This window comes from Chiloscyllium punctatum, chromosome 19 (assembly GCF_047496795.1).
Source record: "Chiloscyllium punctatum isolate Juve2018m chromosome 19, sChiPun1.3, whole genome shotgun sequence".
Taxonomy (NCBI): domain Eukaryota; kingdom Metazoa; phylum Chordata; class Chondrichthyes; order Orectolobiformes; family Hemiscylliidae; genus Chiloscyllium; species Chiloscyllium punctatum.
The window spans coordinates 93,657,798-93,677,486 of record NC_092757.1 but is presented as its reverse complement, the minus strand read 5'-3'; the positions used below and the strand labels follow the sequence as shown (position 1 = coordinate 93,677,486).

Sequence of the window (19,689 nt, the reverse complement as noted above, 5' to 3'; positions counted from 1 at the left end):
GGTGTATCCTCAATTTCTCTTGTCATCCCATATCTTGCCATCCTTCTCCTTCATTTCCACAGAAGTATGCTGGCCCTGAACTCTAATCAACTGGCCTTGAAAAGACGCCCCCATGCCAGATGTAGATTTACCTCAAATTGCTGCCCCCAATCTACATTCATATGTTCCTGCCTGATATTGTGGTCGTGAACATCCCTACAGTCTCATACTTGCACCAAAGGACCACTCTTATCCTTATCCCTAAGTAATTTAAAACTTACAGAATGACGGTCACTGCTCCTGAAATGCTCCCCCACTGAAAAACTTTGGTTCCCTGGCCGGGCTCATTCCCCAATCCCAGGTCAATATGGCCCCTTCCCTAGTTGGACTGTTCAAATATTGTTTCAAAAACCCTCCTGGACACACCTAGGTTCACCCCCATCCAACCTCCTGGCACTAACCGGGTCCCAGTCAATACAAGTTAAAATCACTCACCACAACAATCCTGTTGCTGTAAATTTTTCCATAATCTGTCCACATATCTGTTCCTTTCCCACCCGCTGGCTGTTGGGAGGCCTGTAGTACAACCCCATCAAATTAATTGCCCCTTCCTTTCCTGAGCTCTAACCATAATGCCTTGCTGGATGTGACCAGGGTGTCCTCCCTCAGTACAGCTGCAAGATTCTTGCTTATCAGTGACGCGACTCCGCCACCTCTTGTACATCCCTCAATCTCACCTGAAACATCTAAATCCCCAACATTAAGCTGCCGGTCTTGTCCCCCTTTCAACCAAGTCTCTGTAATAGCCACAACATCTACAGCATAGATAACATCTATAGCATGGACTATAGCATAATTATAAGCTCAAAACTCATCTTCCCTACCATCATACTCCTTGCATTAAAACAAATACACCTCAACCCTCTGCAAGAACAATTCAGCCCGCCCCCATTTTTGTTCTTTGCCCATAACCCTGTCAATCTTCTCCCTTCAGATCATTGTCCAATTGACCTTCAATAGCCTGGATCACATCCTCAGGCAGAACGTTCTCGACTCTAACCACCTGCCGTGTGGGAGAGATGTTCCTCATGTCTCTGTTATGAATGAACATGCAAAATTGGAGCAGCAGGAAACCATTCAGCCCCTCAAGCCAGCTCTGCCTTTCAATACAATGGTGGCGGATATGTTTGTCTTTCATACCCCACATTCCCAACTATTCCCGGAAACCCCCAATTACCTTTCCATCTGTCTATCGCTCCTTAAAAATGTTCACTGGAGCAGAGAATCCTTACTTTTATATTCAATTCCACTTGTAATAAATAATAGTGAACAATTTGTCTTCCTAACTATTTGCTGTATCTGCATATTCACCCCGAATGATTCATCTACCAGAATGCCTAGATCCCTCTGCTCGACAGAGCTGCTCCCTAAATATTGAGAAATGGTCATTTATGATGTAAATATTGATTTATTGTATTAAATTTGATAAAAAACATATATATTTATGTTTTTTTATATACTTATTTGATATATATTGACATGAAGCTGGAGAAATTGGCCTCTGATGGGATTTCCTGAGTTTTGTTAAACATTTTCAAGAAAAGGGAAATAGTTAACCTCGTTTCTCTAGACTTTGAGAACGTGATTTGTGGCATTTTCTGTGTTCTGTCCGGGAGGCAACTGGGGAAGCCCTCATGGAGGAGATTCCTTCCGAGAGAAGACAGTGATGAATCAGATTGTGAAAAGATAGAGTCTCACCCAGCTGAGGCTCCTGTCCTTAACTTCATTTGAATTTTTTATTTTAAACTGTGTCTCTTCTGAGAAAAAGCTCCTTTCTTGTGGTTAATTTGGGACTTTTTTGGGGCGGAGAATTGTAAATAGTTTCCGACTCAGTGGGGATGTTGGAGAATAAGGAGTAAAAGGCAGATTCAGAGAATACCGCTTGCTGTGAGTCAGGGTTTTGAATGGGCTGTTTGATCAATGCAGCTACAGACACTGTCGCACTCTGCAGATGTGTCAGCACCCGCTATCTTTAGAGCAATTTTACCATTTTGCAGTGAAGTCTCAAATCTTTTGAGGAATACAGGATCACTTTTGGAAATAGTGACAGTGGTGGGGGTCAGGTGACATATCCACCTGGTCAACACCCCTCAGACTCTTATAGGATTCAATCAGGTTGCCCTTCACTCTATAAACTCCAGCAGAAACAAACCCAGCATGTCCAAACTAGCCTCACAGAACAACCCTTTCATTCCAGGGATTAGTCTGGGATAAGCCTTCTCTGAATTACCTCCAACTCTGTTTACAATTCCTCCTTAAACACTGTGCTCAGTCCTGTACACAGTATTCCAGATGTGCTCTCACCAATGCCCTGTATAACTGAAGGGTAACCTCCCTGCTCTAACATTCGATTCCCCTCACAATAAACCCCTCACATTCTATTAGCTTTCCTGATGACTTGCTGTACCTACACACTAGCCTTCTTTAGTTCATATCCCTCTGCCTCTCAGAAGTGAGCACCCAGTATTTCCATAAGCTTTTTTTACTCTTCCTGTTAACTGGGCCTAAGTTACATTTTTAAACATTTACTCTATGGACCACAGCTGTACCCACACATTTATTGGCTCCTTCTGCTCTCTTCATCTCCCTCCTTATCTCTGCATCCTCGGCAGGTTTTGGTACATGCCTCAGTTCTTTCATAGAGTCATAGAGGTGTACAGCATGGAAACAGACCCTTTGGTCCAACCTGTCCATACTGACCAGATATCCCAACCCAATCTTGTCCCACCTGCCAGCATCCGGCCCATATCCCTCCAAACCCTTCCTATTCATATACCCATCCAAATGTCTCTTAAATGTTGTAATTGTACCAGCCTCCACCATTTCCTCTGGTAGCTCATTCCATACCCGTACCACCCTCTGCGTGAAAAGGTTACCCCTTAGGTCCCTTTTAAATCTTTCCCCTCTCACCCTAAACCTATGCCCTCTAGTTCTGGACTCCCCGACACCAGGGAAAACACTTTGTCTATTTACCCTATCCATGTCCCTCATGATTTTATAAACCTCTATAAGGTCACCCCTCAACCTCCGACGCTCCAGGGAAAACAGCTCCAGCCTGTTCAACCTCTCCCTGTAGCTCAGATCCTCCAACCCTGGCAACATCCTTGTAAATCTTTTCGAACCCTTTCAAGTTTCACAACATCTTTCCGATAGGAAGGAGACCAGAATTGCAGGCGATATTCCAACAGTGGCCTAACCAATGTCCTGTACAGCCGCAACATGACCCCCCAACTCCTGTACTCAATACTCTGACCAATAAATTCATTTAAACTGTGAAAGGGTGAGGACCCACACTGTGCCCTGTGACACATCACTCACTACATCCTGCAAACTTGAGCATTTTAAAAATATTGCACATGGATGTGGATGTCCAACCTATAGGAACCTTCCCTGGAGCTTGCAAACTGTTCTGTTTGGTTTTGGAGAATGAGTCCCTGAATAAGTGCTCTTCTGGAAAAGTGTAAATGAGACACATTACGAGCTTGACTAATCATCTTCAATTAATTGTTAAACTAGCTATTAACACCACTGGGAATGTTTAGTAAGTGCTGTCCATTTGTAGATTTATAGCGAACAGCTGATGTTTAAAAAATTTTGTCAACATTAGACCAGCTGGATACAGTCTGTACTCTTACCCGTGACAGAGAATGGAAACAGCATGCTGTTTGATTCAGTCAGAGTGACGGACAGGCCCAAGACCTGGGCTTGCACCTGGAGTGGTCTGAAATGTGCATTGTGTCTTACCTTCCCTGTGCACTGATACCAACACAGCGGGTCTGCAAGGAAACACATCAGTGGAAGGCACAGTGGGCAGATACAAATGATAGGGTGGCTCCTTCTGCTCTCTTCATCTCCCTCCTTATCTCTGCATCCTCGGCAGGTTTTGGTACATGCCTCAGTTCTTTCATAGAGTCATAGAGGTGTACAGCACGGAAACAGACCCTTTGGTCCAACCTGTCCATGCTGACCAGATATCCCAACCCAATCTAGTCCCACCTGCCAGCACCTGGCCCGTATCCCTCCAAACCCACAGCATGGACTGTGGCATGATGTGTGGCAGAACCAGGTGGTAAGTGAACAGAGGCCTCGCCCCACCTGAAAGGTTTTTTCACAGGGTGGTGCTCACCCTGGCAGAACACAGAGACAAACCATCCGGCTTCCTCCAGGTACCTGAGACTGAGACTGCACTGACCCAGGGGTTCAGGCGGGGGAGGGAGGGGTGGTTGGGTGGGAGGGGGATTGAGTGCCAACGTTGGCCATGGTCTAGGGCTTTTGGGGGAGGAGGCAGTCCCACCTCAGCCCCGCCCTCATCCCCTCCAGGTCTCTGCCCAGAAAGTGGACCGCAATGGCCCCCTGACTGCCATTGACCCAGACCCTGCCCAAATTACCCAGGGGGGGTTCAGCCTGAGGTGTCCCAGCCCCAGGGGTATCTCAGTCTAGGGTATCTCAGCCCGGGGGTATCCCAGCCCAGGGGGTATCCCAGCCCAGGGGGTATCTCAGCCCCGGGGGTATCCCATCCTTGGGGTATCCCATCCTTGGGGTATCCCAGCCCCGGGATATCCCAGCCCAGGGGTATCTCTGACTGCCCTGTGAGATTCCTCTTGACGATGGGGTAATCAGTTTGCCTGGGGATGAGAGAAGGGTCTCAGAAACCTCAGGATGACCACAGGAGAAATTGAATCCTTGAGGCTACAGGAAGAGAGTTCTTGTCACTGCTATCCAGTGACATTACAGAATGGACTCAATGGGCTGAAGGGCCACTTTCCGTGCCAGAACGACTCTCTGAGCTAATGGTTCCCAGTGGATTCACAAGCACGATGAGTGGAGATGGAACTACTTTTGGATGTCGGGATGAGTTGGGAGCATCACTACGCAGTAGGTTCTCCCATGTCCGAGCATGCATTGTTGCACCAACCCATCCTGTCCCACATTCCCAGAGGGTCAGGGACTGGGGGAAGAGGGAGCACACAAAGGGCAGGAGAGGTCATGTGAGGTTAATGAGGCGCAATGTGAAACTTCAAATCTCCAGGTGACGGGCTGAGATGGAGAGATTTTTAATCAGGGAAGCAGTCAAGAATTATGGGGAAAAGACAGGAAAATGGATCAGCTGTGATCAGACCGAATGTCAGGGAGGCTCGATGGACTGAATGGCCTGTTTCTGCCCTCATGTGTACTAGCCTCAGGGACAGAGTCAGTAATGAGTTGAGCCACACCCCGGCACTCGGCAGCTTTGTACTTGGGATACAATTACACACTCTCGAAACTCGGAGAAGCGAAGCTGATTTAATACAATCCAACCTCTGCCATAAAACCCAGGAGGATCTCACAGCACTCAGTTTATTATTGTTTAAATCAGCTTTATGAAGTTGTGAGTATACGCAGGGATAAATAGACAAGGTTGTTTCCCCGGGGTGGGGGAGTCTACCCCCGGGGTAGAGGGCATAGGTTTAGGGTGAGAGGGGAAAGATATAAAAGAGACCTAAGGGGCAACTTTTTCACACAGAGGGTGGTACGTGTATGGAATGAGCTGCCAGAGGAAGTGGTGGAGGCTGGTACAATTGCAACATTTAAAAGGCATTTGGATGGGTATGTGAATAGGAAGGGTTTGGAGGGATATGGGCCGGGTGCTGGCAAATGGGACTAGATTAGGTTGGGATATCTGGGTTGGCATAGACGAGTTGGGGCGAAGGGTCTGTTTCCATGTTGTCTATCTCTATGACTCTGTATGACTGACTGTTTTTTTCTTGTTTAACTCCACAGCTGAGAAGGGAAGGGGAGAGCGTGAATGGATCAGATGTGAGTGAGAAAGGATCTTCGATCAGAGGCCAAGATGAGGAATCCATTTGGGTGGAGCAAAGATAATCGAGGGCACCAACTCTTGGTGTGCCGTGCAGGAGTGGGAACACATGATGCAGTGTCACTCAGAAAGGGGGTAAACCTACTGCATCTGCTGGAGACAATATCCTGGAAAACAATAAATTCAGGAACACATAATTAGCACAAATGTTGATTCTGGAATGAATAGGAGATGGTTTTCTAGAAGAGGCTACTGAGGAAATGACCAGAGAATAAATTATTTGCAATATCACATTGTGCAGTGAGAAAAGACTAATTCACAGTATTGAATAAGGGAAGATTGACCATAAAGTGAGAGCAATTTTCATTAGTTATGCAAGTAATTTAGTTAATCTAAGACTTGGGTCTTAAATCCAAGTATGAGGGGCTGTGGGAGATTGGGAATCTACAGTAGACTGACATTTGAATAATTAATCCCTGATTTACAACAAACCAACATAAAAAGCCAGCAGGAAAATTATCCAACCACGGCTAATGGTTAACAGGGGTTACAGATAATACTAGATGAAAGGAAGATTCTCCAAAGTTGCTGAAAATATAATGAACCTGAGGATTGGGAATATTTTAGAATTCAGCAAAGGAAGATCAAGAATCTGATGAAGAAAGCAAAAGTCGAATTTGGAGATTTATTAGTGAGAAACATGAAAACAGACAGTAAAAGCTTCTCTAGGTATGTCCAAAGGTAAGGTTTTTAACAGGAATGAATGTGGCCACCTTAAAGGCAGAGACATGAATTCATGGGAGGAGATAAGGTAGAGGGGTGGAAACTAACTCAATCATTAGTGTCAGACTTTGCAGAGGAAGATATTCGAAAACCAAGAGATTAGCGAGAATGAGGAACTGAAAGAAATTTATGTAAAAAAAGTACTGGCGAAATGAATAGAACTGACAGACGCTAAATCCCTTGGACCTGAAGATTTATCGCCCAGAGTGTCAAAATAGGTGGCTGCAGAGATAGTAAGCGCATTGGCACTGGTGGTCACATTCCCAGGCTCTGGAATATTCACTCTTCCTGTAATTGATGGAAAGGGTCGCCCCACTGTTCATGAAAGAAAGAGGAACTGGGAGCTCCAGTTTTGTTTCATAGAACCCCTCCAGTATGAAAGCAGGCCATTCGGTCCATTGAGTCCACACCAACCCTCCGAAGAGCATCCTCCCCATGCCCATCCTATCCCTGAAACCCTGCCTGTCATCGGTAAGGAAAATGCTAGAATCTATCGCTGAGAATGTGACGACCGAACATTTGGAATATTGTGTCAGGATTGAGCAGTCAACATGGAAGTATGGAAGGAGAATGATCTCTGAGGAATCTGTTGGATGTTTTTGAAAATGTAACCAGCAGATTGGATGTGGGTGAACCTGTGGATGTGAGATATTTGGATTTTCAAAAAGCTCTCGATACAAGGCGCGAGTGATCAAAATTAAAACACACGGGGCTGTGGGAATATACTGATCTGGAGTGAGAATGGCTCTAGGTGATTGTCTGGTTGGCAGGCTGTGACTGGTGGAGTCCCACAAGGATCAGCGTTTGGTATCCCAGTTATTTGCAATCTATCTCTCAATGATTTGGGTGCGGGGACCATGCCTTAGTTTTCCAGGTTTGCAGACGAGACTAAACGAGGTGAGAATGAGATTTATGAGGAAGATGCAAAGAGGCTTCAAGCAGATGTAAACAGTGGGAGAGGGGATGGGAGATGGAATGGAATGGTAAATGAGGTTGTTCCATTTCTGTGGGAGAAGCAGAAATGAGGAATATTTCTGAAATGATGAGATTGATGCCAGGAGGAATTTGGTCAGACATGTTCATGAGTCACTCAGTTAGCAACAGTGGCTTGCTGATCTTTGTCCCCAGGTGATTGGAGGACAGGAATAAGGGAAGGAAGGGGTCTCCTCACAGCAATAGTGAGCCTCGGTGAGACTGTCTCTGCAAAATTGTGTACAGCTTCGTTCTTTCCATCTGAGGAAGGATATACAGAGATGGAATGCAGTGGTGTTTGAGCTAATCCCTGGGACTGTCCCCTAAGGAGACTGGGCTCTTATTCACTCAAGTTTTAAAAAATCTCATAAAACAGTGAAACGTTTGACAAGGTCAATGCAGGAAGGGTGTTTCCCCAGGCTGGGGCCTTGGATCTAGGGGATAATCTCAGAAGGAGGAGTCAACCGTTTCACACTGAGGTGACAAGGCCCTGGTCCTCTCAGGAGGTGGTGAAGCTTTGGATTTCCCTGTCATGGAGGCTGATGGATGTCAGCATGTGAGATCTACAGTTCGGGTAAGCAGTATATTACTGTTACTCTCCAGTGGAGGCCTTCACCTTTGAGTACAGTCAAGACAGAGGATGAGGCTTTTCAGATACAGTAGACCCCCCTGTACATACTGAGGATACATTCCATGACCTACCAGGCAGGACCGATACCACCGATATGAGCAAACCCATTTGTTTCAATGGCAAACATACCTTCCCAGCAGCCCCCTCGTCCCTGGTTCTGGAAGGTTCCCTACAATATGTTCGGCCTGCGGCAAACTGCAGGTAACTGAAACTGGGGAAAATGATTTCAGGGGTTGCCATTTATTGAAGGTGTCGTGGGGATGCTGCGGGAAAACAGGATTGGAAAGTGGGATTAGTCTAGCCAAGATAGGTTAGCACAGAGACTATGGGCCGAATGGCCTTTTCTGCACCATGTGAGCCTCTGTCTGTCTGTGAGGCAGCACTATTGATGCTGAAGATCATGGACTTGTTAAAGGGTGGAGCAGGCTTGAGGGGCTGAATGGCCTACTCCTATCCTAAGATGGATAGGGTAAATAGACAAGGTTTTTTCTCTGGGGTGGGGGAGTCCAGAACTAGAGGGCATAGGGTTAGGGTGAGAGGGGAAAGATATAAAAGAGACCCTAAGGGGCAACTTTTTCACACAGAGGGTGGTATGTGTATGGAAAGAGCTGTCAGGGGATGTGGTGGAGGCTGGTACAATTGCAACATTTAAAAGGCATCTGGATGGGTCTATGAATAGGAAGGGTTTGGAGGGACATGGGCCGGGTGCTGGCAAATGGGACTAGATTAGGTTGGGATATCTGGGTTGGCATAGACGGGTTGGGGCAAAGGGACTGTTTCCATGTTGTCTATCTCTATGACTCTGTATGACTGACTGTTTTTTTTCTTGTTTAACTCCACAGCTGAGAAGGGAAGGGGAGAGCGTGAATGGATCAGATGTGAGTGAGAAATCTCTGTGACTCTCTGACTGTGTGACATGGCTGGAGGCTGAGGACAGACAAGAGTGAGAGCGTTGGTCAAGGTTGAGGGGGTTTTGTGGGGTTGATTTGGGAGGTGGAGGTGTGAAATAGGAAGGACTGGGATCGAGGGCTGCTGGAGCCAATGGGGACAGTGGTGCAGGCTGGGAAATGGGAGGCCGGAGGACCTGAAAGACTGACAGTAATCCTCAGAAATGTTGTTTCACACACACTCACACACTCACACATTCACACATTGCACACATTCACACTCATACTCACACACACTTACCCTCATACACACACACTCACACATTCACCCTCATACTCACACACACACACTCACACATTCACACTCATACTCACACACACTTACCCTCATACACACACACTCACACATTCACCCTCATACTCACACACACACACTCACACATTCACACTCATACTCACACATTCACACACATACTCACACTCACACTCACACACTCACACATTCACACATTCACACTCATACTTACACACACACTCACATTCACACTCATACTCACACACACACACAAATTCTCTCATACCCACACATACGCACTCACGCACTCACACACAACTGTACGTGAGAATGCAACATGAATTTAAACATTGGATAAAGAGTGAACCAACAACACTTTTGTGCCTCCACTGTCCTGGAAATGCCCCAACTCCACTTTAACAAGCATCACCAGCCAAACCCATGGGGAAAACTGATTGTTTATCACACTGACTGAGCTATTCTCAGAAAGTATTGGGAACACACTATGACAGATGGGGAAATCTGAGATCAATACAAACCTGAAATAAAAATCTTTCTGAAATTTGAGCACTGTCATCAAATTCCCATTGGGTTCATGAATGTCCATTAGGGACAGAAATCTGCTGTCCTCACCTGGTCTGGCCTATATGTGACTCCAGACTCAAAAAACATGGGGTGAATTGTTAACTGCCCTCTGGGCAATTAGTGATAGACAATAAATACTGGCCTAGCCTGAGCGCTCTCGCCCTGGGATTGAAGAAAAACCCCTTGAGTGAAGAGAACTTGACCTCCCAGTGAAATGACTGCTGCCCTGCCTCGGTGTTCCCATAGAACACGTGAATGACGATGGAGTAAGGCAGGGTGATGTGACTCTCACATAGTCTGACCAGGAGACTCTGGAATGAGCTGACCACAGATACAGCACCATCAGCTGATCCTGGCACCAATGGACACTTCCAACTGTTCATGATAACACGCAGCCAGGAAGGAGGCGTGAAGGTTAACTCCACGTGAAAGTTCGTAATGGACATAGCTCACAAGATGCTAGCCACAGGAGCTAGCAAAGAGCCAGTAGATTCCGGTTTGGGGTATTGGACAGACAGCTCAGGGGTCTCAAGCTGATGTTCCATCAGCTGTGAAGCAACTTCCAGAACAAGCACAGACTCGACAAGGTTCGACACCGTCACACGATGCAAACCATCAGCTTACAGCAGGACTGATCCCTCTCGTACTCACTGTTTCTCTCTCTCAGTCTCCCTCTCTCTCTCACTCAGCTCCAAGTCCACACAGTAAATTCAAGTACTAACTCCAGAGGATTCGAAAGGAAGGTTCAAGGCTCCAGGAATACAGGGAGGATGCCGTACTGTCGGAGGGTCAGTGCTGAGGGAGCGCCGCACTGTCAGAGGGTCAGTACTGAGGGAGTGCCGCACTGTCGGAGGGTCAGTGCTGAGGGAGTGCCGCACTATCGGAGGGTCAGTACTGAGGGAGTGCCGCACTGTCAGAGGGTCAGTGCTGAGGGAGCGCCGCACTGTCGGAGGGTCAGTACTGAGGGAGTGCTGCACTGTCGGAGGTTCAGTACTGAGGGAGTGCCGCACTGTCGGAGGGTCAGTGCTGAGGGAGTGCTGCACTGTCGGAGGGTCAGCGCTGAGGGAGTGCCGCACTGTCGGAGGGTCAGTACTGAGGGAGTGCCGCACTGTCGGAGGGTCAGTGCTGAGGGCGTGCCGCACTGTTGGAGGGTCAGTGCTGAGGGAGTGCCGCACTGTCGGAGGGTCAGTGCTGAGGGAGTGCCGTACTGTCGGAGGGTCAGTGCTGAGGGAGTGCCGTACTGTCGGAGGGTCAGTGCTGAGGGAGTGCCGCACTGTCAGAGGGTCAGTGCTGAGGGAGCGCCGCACTGTCGGAGGGTCAGTACTGAGGGAGTGCTGCACTGTCGGAGGTTCAGTACTGAGGGAGTGCCGCACTGTCGGAGGGTCAGTGCTGAGGGAGTGCTGCACTGTCGGAGGGTCAGCGCTGAGGGAGTGCCGCACTGTCGGAGGGTCAGTACTGAGGGAGTGCCGCACTGTCGGAGGGTCAGTGCTGAGGGCGTGCCGCACTGTTGGAGGGTCAGTGCTGAGGGAGTGCCGCACTGTCGGAGGGTCAGTGCTGAGGGAGTGCCGTACTGTCGGAGGGTCAGTGCTGAGGGAGTGCCGTACTGTCGGAGGGTCAGTGCTGAGGGAGTGCTGCACTGTCGGAGGGTCAGTGCTGAGGGAGTGCTGCGCTGTCGGAGGGTCAGTGCTGAGGGAGTGCCGTACTGTCAGAGGGTCAGTGCTGAGGTAGTGCCGCACTGTCGGAGGGTCAGTGCTGAGGGAGTGCCGCACTGTCGGAGGGTCAGTGCTGAGGGAGTGTAAATGCAGATTGTCAGTTACTAATTTAAAAGAGGGGGAATGAGAAGTTCAAAGTGATGTTGTGTAGGTCAATATTTATCCCTGAAAGACAGCAACATCATCACCAAAGCAGATTAGCAGCTCAGTTACTCACTGTTGCATTCTGGGATCTTGCTTTGCAGATGTCCTTCCCCTCTTTCCTACTTAGTGACAGTGTCTAACCTCCATGGTGTTTTAGTGGCTGCAAACTGTTTTGGGAAGTGTTGCGTGTTTGTGAATGGCGCCATGACAATGCAGCTCTTGCTGTATGTTTCAGCTCGGATCTGGGTGAGCTGGAAGTCACTTGTTTGATTCCATGACAGTCTCTGCTCTCAGTAAGAATCCCCTCTCTTGCGGCCCGTTTGTTAGTGGTATTTCTCAGCTCCAAGTCTGAAACAATCTGGAACATTCCAGGGTTATCTGTTGTTCCACTCAGTGGAGATTCTGCCCAGTCACAGAAACAAACAGACCCCGGGATAGAATTGCATCTTTGCACTGTGAGTGAGTGGAAGAGTGGCCTCAGAAAGCCCTTGTCATCTGTCCCTGCCTGGGTGTAGGGGTGATGGGGGTGGTGAATATAAGGATCCAGTGACACAAATCTGCAGAGTAGGGGGACTGTCCACCTTGGCTAAGATTACTTCCTGATCTAACTCCATCTAAAATGATCTCCTGATCACTCTCACCTGGCTGCCTGTGGGATCTTGCTCTGTCGCCACCCTCAACAAATGCTGCTAATTTCCTGACTGTTTCCAGGGATGGCAGTGATGAGGTATGAAGAGAGAGAGACTGGGTTGGTTCGGATGATATTGACTGGAGGTTGGAGGAATGAGAAGGGGATCTCCGAGGGACCTATCGAATTCTAACTGGACTGGGCAGGGTAGGTGCAGGAATGATGTTCCCAATGGCCAGGGAGTCCGGGGACTGGAGAAATCTCTCAGAGTTGGGGGGAGCTGGGGAAGCCTGTGGCATTCTCTGCCACAGAAAAAGCTGTCAAGGTGGAAATATTGAATATTTTCAGAAAGGGCGAAAGGATTGAAGGCTATGTGGGGATAGCAGTAACAGAAGGTGATCATATTGAACCACAATCATAATGAATGGCCTACTCCTGCTCCTGTCTTTCTATGTATTACGCTTCCTCTCCAATCCCACGGAGCTAAAGCTATTTAGTGTCTGGCAAACCCTTCATGATGTCCTGAGGATGTGAAAGGTGCTATGGAAATGCAAGTCCATTGTTTCAAATCTGGTTGTTCTCTCAAAGTGTTGTGGAAAACATGCTGGAGAAACAGCCGAGGGAAGGGGACTCTTTAGTGGAAGCCAGGCAGTGTATTTCTGGGAGAGACAGATCCCAGAAGGAGAGACAGATCCCAGAAGGAGGGACAGATCCCAGGGTGAAGGACAGATCCCTGAGGGAGAGACAGATCCCAGGGTGAGAGACAGATCCCAGAGGGAGAGACAGATCCCAGGGTGAGGGACAGATCCCAGAGGGAGGGAATGATCCCAGAGGGACAGTCAGATCCCAGAGGGAGGGACAGATCCCAGAGTGAGAGACAGATCCCAGAGGGAGGGACAGATCCCAGAGGGAGAGACAGATCCCAGAGGGAGGGACAGATCCCAGAGGGAGAGACAGATCCCTAAGGGACAGACAATCCCAGAGGAGCAGACAGGTTCCAAAGGGAGGGACAGCGAGGTGAGGGAGAGGGTTGGGAAGGTGGGGAGTGCTTGCAGATGGAATAGTCAGTTCAGCTGGTTCACTCGCAGGGATTATACTGATATTTCCCTAGTGAAGAATCAGACCAGACCCGAGACATTAACTCCTGTCACTCTCTGTAGATGCTGCCAGACCTGCTGAGTTTCTCTAGCACATTTGGTTTTTGTTTCAGATCTCCAATGTTGTTTTCTGCAGATTAACCCATTGGAGATGTATTGGATGTGACTGAGTTGTGATTTTAATAATCATAGCAAGTTAGGGTGGAAAGTTAATTGAAATCTCCAGTTCCTGTACATCATCACCAATTCTATCAAGTCAGCATTTGCCCATTACAGATTGTGAAAATATCCAACACTCGATATTAAATGAAACCTTGATGGTCTTGTGGTTTGGGAAATTTAAGAAAACGTAATCTTTTCTTTTGTGGGAGGATCTCTAAGGCAAGCAGACTACATAAAGGCAGCAAGTGCTACCCCGTCATTTCAAACTTGCTGGACCATCACAACGGGGTCTGTGCTCGACTCTCCACACTCACAACCAAACTGACAGGTAGGAGATTCGAGTGATCATGAGTGATCCGCTGTGGGCAGAGAGGGATATGACTAACCTATTCTGGGGACAGGTTCAGTGATCTACTGTGGGGTGGTGTCTGCATAATCTACTGTGGAGGGGAGTCAACAATAGATAGGAGGGTCGCTGCATTAACTGTTGGGAGGATCGAATCATCCACTGTGGAGAGGGAATTGAGTGATCCACTGAGGGAAAGGGGTCTAAGTGATCTACTTCAGAGAGAGAGAGAGAGCATGAGTGATCCATTGTGGGAGGAGGTTGACTGGTCTATCCCTGGAGAGACAATTATATGATCTACAGGTTAAGAAGATTGAGTGATCCACTGCGGACTTGGGTCGAAGTCATCCAGAGTTTGGGAGGATTGAATGATCCACTGTGGAGATGGGTCTGGGTATTGTAGTCTTTCGAGGATCTGTGTGATCCAGTGTAGAAAGGGAAATGAGAGTGAGAATGGGTGCAGTGGGTGGATCTCTAGTATCTCACTACTCCTCTCTCGGAGCTCTGCCCTCCTTCAATCCCTCACCATCCCTGAGCTCCCTGAGCCCTGGCACCCCAAAACCTCTTCCCTCTCCCTCACCCGCCTCCCAAACCATCACCCCTCTCTCCCTCTCCCCTTCCTCTCGCTCTCTCTCTCCTGCTCCCCCCTTCCTCTCTGTCCATCTCCCTCTCTCCCACCCCCTCCCTCTCCCCTTCCTCTCTGTCCATCTCCCTCTCTCCCACCCCCTCCCTCTCCCCTTCCTCTCTGTCCATCTCTCTCTCTCCCACCCCCTCCCTCTCCCCTTCCTCTCTGCCCATCTCCCTCTCTCCCACCCCCTCCCTCCCCCCTTCCTCTCTGTCCATCTCCCTCTCTCCCACCCCTTCCCTCTCCCCTTCCTCTCTGTCCATCTCTCTCTCTCCCACCCCCTCCCTCTCCCCTTCCTCTCTGCCCATCTCCCTCTCTCCCACCCCCTCCCTCCCCCCTTCCTCTCTGTCCATCTCCCTCTCTCCCACCCCCTCCCTCTCCCCTTCCTCTCTGCCCATCTCCCTCTCTCCCACCCCCTCCCTCCCCCCTTCCTCTCTGCCCATCTCCCTCTCTCCCACCCCCTCCCTCTCCCCTTCCTCTCTGCCCATCTCCCTCTCTCCCACCCCCTCCCTCTCCCCTTCCTCTCTATCTCCATTTCTCCCCGAGCATCTCCTCTCCCCTTCTCCCTCCTCCCCTTCTCCCTTCCTCTCTCTCCCTCCTCCCTCCCTGGCCCCATCCTTCTCCTGTCTCTCTCCCTCTCTCCCACCCCCTCCCTCTCTCCATTCCTCTCCACCCCTGATCCCCCACCCCACCTCCTATAAACTCCAGTTCTCTGACCAGTCGTCTGTACTTAGTGTAAAATGGGGCTATAAATGCATATTGTTTTTGGTGCTGACGAGTAAGGAGCTGACAGTGTCTCGGAGTGAAGGCTCTCTCTCGGTGTGGTGACCACATTGACAATGTCCTTCTTTGTGACAGGTCCCACCATGATCGCTGCGGTCAGCTCCCTGGTTCTCTCCATCCTGGCGATTTCATTGGCTGCTCCAACAGGTCACACCAGCCTCAGCAACGCCTTTGACCAGAGCATCTCCCTGACCAAGGCTACCCTGCAAAACGTCCACACCTTCATCACAAACTACGTAAGCCTCGGGGGGTGGGGTCATGACTCCCCTCTGACCCTCTCACATTAAATCCACCGGGGATCATGAGTGATCTCCGACATAATTTACCTGAGCCGAGGGTTTCAAATGTAGAGGGGGTTAGATATTGGTCAGAGTGTCAAAGGGATCAAAGGGTCTGGAGAGAAGGCAGGAACGGGGGCTGAGTGGGCGGGGGAATCAGCCATGGGCATAATCAATGATGGAACAGGCTCAAAGGGCCGAATGGCCTGCTCCTAGCTCCTGTGTTTCTGTGACAGGGTGGATGGATTCTTGTGGGGCTGACTAGGATTCTCAGTCAGTGATATAGACTCTCCATAATAAATCCATTCGAGAATTCAGGAGAAATACCTTCCCCAGGGAATTGGGGGGGGGGGGGGGGGGGGGGGGAGGGGAAGCTAACCTCCATGGGGAGTGGAAGGGGGGTGGGGTGGGGTGGGAATCATTGGAGAATTTGCTGGATGAACAGCCAGTGGACAAAGGAATAGATGGAGATGTTGAAGGGACGATGATAAACAGGTGGGGGTAGGCTGAGGAGAACCAAAACACCAGCATGCAGTAGAAGGGCTGAATGGCCTGTGAAAGGATAGGGGCTAATGGATAACTTTCTGTCACTCTTCCACTGATCAAGTCCACATTCGTCAAAGTCAAGGTTAACATCAGCTGCTTCAACGTGGTCAAACACTGTGTTTTCTTTCTAACTTCAGAAAGAAGTGAACATTGGGAGCCCATCCTTTGAAGATTACAGCCTATTGATGAGAAGTCTCCCGAACTGCCAAATGTCCTACAGACAGTGGTTGGAGATGCAGGTACCAAACCCCAGCCATTCTTTTCCATTCTTCTCTGTTGCTGGGAAGCAGATTGTTCTCGTTTTCACACCTTGCCTCCTCTCTCCAGGACGAGGAGCGATTACAGCAGAGTTGGAGAGATCTTCAGGTTTTCTGGATCCACGTGGATATGCAACGGATCCATGAGATTGGCCAAGATGAAGGATCAGCCCTAGCTGACGCCATGGAAGGAATTTCACTGGATCTCAGGGATCTGATCTCCCAGCTCAATAGAGAGGTAAGGAGGCAGAAACTGGTGAGAACTGTGTACACACTGCCCCAGTTCCCAGAGGGTGGGGAAAGCCGCCCGCCTATTGGGAGATACAATCCTCTCAGACAGCAGATTCCCCCACCCTCTCATCCCAGTTCAAACACAATACCACCGCAAATAACTCTGGAAACACATGGGAACCACAGTTTTCTCTTTTGGCATTCAATCTCTTCCACATCTCCTCTCCCACCCAACTTCGCTCCCATCCATCTCTCTCTTATCACTCTTCTCTCACACCCATCTCCTCTCCCACCTATCTCTCTCCCACCCATCTCCTCTCCCACCCATCTCCTCTCCCACCCATCTCTCTCCCACCCATTTCTCTCCCATCCATCCTTCTCCCACCCATCTCTTTCCCACCCATCTCTCTCCCACACAGCTCTCTCCCATCTCCTCTCCCACCCATCTCTCTCCCACCCACCTCTCTCCCACCCATCTCCTCTCCCACCCATCTCTCTCCCACCCATCTCTCCCTCCCATTGCTCTCCTCTCTGCTACCTCTACCACTTGCAAGAACACAGTCTAACCAATCAGCACTCTTGACCCATGGTATGTAAGTTGTTGTTCCCTTTCTAAATTTGGTTTTCTTGCATGTCAATCCTGATGAGTGCAAGTCAAAAAGGTAGATCTCTTTGAGCAATTTTGGAACTTTGTATTACCCAGCCATTAGGGCCAATTGTATTCAGAAGAGGCAGAGCAGGCTCCATGGTCTGTCCGATTCACCTCCCGTCCCATCCATTGTAATGTAATGTTTGCTCTCTTCTCTCCCGCCTGCATCACCTAGAGGTTTCCTCCTGACTCTCATCTTCCTTCTTTATTTCTGAGCTGGGCATTAGCTCTGAAGGTGGGTGTGGCAGGTTCTGTCAGGATGGGTGGACAGATCTAAATTCCATCTCCCCAACTCTCTCACTGCCTCGGTGCTATGTTCCATCTCCCTCCAGTTAAGGTAAGGTAGTGCCATTGTCTTTTGCAAACACCTCCGTCCTGTGCCCCTGCCTCCCTCAGCTTCAGTCGCCAACCTGATCTGATTACCAAGACGACCTGCATCGCTGGGTCTGGAGTTACATGTAGACCAGACCAGGTAAGCATGGAGTAGTTCCTTTCCTGAAGGCCGTTGTCAGCCTGATGTACAGCTCTCTCGCCCAGCTGGTTGACTGGTTTCAGTTATCATTAGCTGCTGCAGTAGGATTTGAACCCAGGGTTCCAGGGTATTCTCCTGGAGTTCTAGATTATGAGCCCAGTGACAACTAACACTTCACCACAATCACCACTGTGCCCGCATGCATAAAGATACCACCTTAAATCTAACCACCTTGACAAAGGTATGAATCACCTGGTCTGAACATTTCCTTCCTTGGTTCAGTGTTAATCTGATGGAAGGTGCTTGGGGGTAATTTTCTAACTTATTGGAAGTTAAATTGCAAACTCTTAGCTCTTCAGGCACAGACATTTACTTGTGAGGTCCTTGTGGACGTTGAATCAGTTGAGTTGCAAAGTGAGAGCCAGATTCAATTATTGACCACACGTGTGGTTCCGTAATGTTCATCGAAAATTCAGGTTTTTGTTGTGAGCTAATTTTAGAACTGAAAGTTTAACTTCATTTAGAAAATAAGGAAGTTGGATTTTCAGAGGGTTTTCTGATGCACCGGAACTCCGTGAACCATGTTGTTTTTGTCTGTGTTCTTCCTCAAATCCCTTTCATCGTTTCATTGACCTCCATTCGATCAGGCTTTTCCTGTTGTGAAGAGTCCTCGTCTATTCAGTGTTCCCTGATTGTGAACTGATCGTTCTTACCAACGTTTTACCGAGCCCGGAGTGGTGCACAGTTCTCCAAGTCTAGTCTAACCAGGGTCAGAGGTCACACGATACCAACAGGTGTAATCCAACAGGTTTATTTCACCAGCTTTCAGATCACTGCCCGGAGGTGACTTCACCTGAGGAAGGAGCAGGGCTCCGAGAGCTTGTGATTTCAAATAAACCTGTTGGACTGTCATCGTGTGTCATGTGTTTTCTGACTTTGTCCACCCCAGTCAAACACCAGCACCTCCACATCATAGTTTAACCAAGGTTAATATAGTTTAATATCAGACTGTAGCGTAATATCTTTCTAAATCTACTTCCCTGGAGCTCAAACCAATGCTTGATCTGACTGATGTGTTGTTATCGATGTGTAAAGCCACATTGCCTGACTCCTCTCCCCCCTGTTCAGACTCTATATGCTTTGTGTCTTTCCAGATCTCAGCTTTGAACAGCACGTCCCCTGAACCCCAGGACCTGACTCTCCCCAACAACGTCCTGAACCCAGGCCACGTTTGGCACAGCAAGCTGCAAGGCTACATCATCTTCCGGGACCTGGAAACCTATCTGAACAAAGTGATCCGAGACTTCACTCTCTTAAAGACTAAATACTGAGCCTCAGTAAGGAATCCACAAGAGTTTAACGGACATTGGGCCTTTGCTCTGTAACCGTCCCATGTTCTGAGCACCAAAGTGACGGAATCGATATTTATACATTAATGTATTGTTGTGATAACCAATCTATATTTATGACTTGTGATAATTTATTTAATTTAAATAAAAAGATTGAATCCATCTTTGAATTTATTGAATTTGTTAGGTATTAGTAGATAAAGCAGACTTGATGTGTCATATTAAGGGGAAACCGAACTAACAGAGAGTAAAATGCACAACGATAATCAAAAGAACAAACCACAAGGTTCTGTATCTGAAAGTGTCCAGCATCATTAATAATATCGATAGTGCACGTTCAAGTGAATACATGAGATCCGATAGCTGCCAGCTGTGAAGGATTGGGTCTTGAATATTGAGGAATATGTCACATTAATGAAGG

At 48.5% G+C, this 19,689-nt stretch overlaps 1 protein-coding gene across 1 annotated transcript; it reads left to right on the top strand.

The window, feature by feature from the left end:
- Positions 1-15,542: 15,542 nt before the first annotated feature.
- On the top strand, positions 15,543-19,250 carry LOC140491212 (cardiotrophin-2-like). The gene is made up of 4 exons (XM_072589192.1): positions 15,543-15,722; positions 16,448-16,549; positions 16,638-16,805; positions 19,074-19,250. Exons 1-4 carry the CDS (start codon positions 15,543-15,545, stop codon positions 19,248-19,250), a joined length of 627 nt encoding a protein of 208 aa, XP_072445293.1.
- The last annotated feature ends 439 nt before the right edge of the window (positions 19,251-19,689 follow it).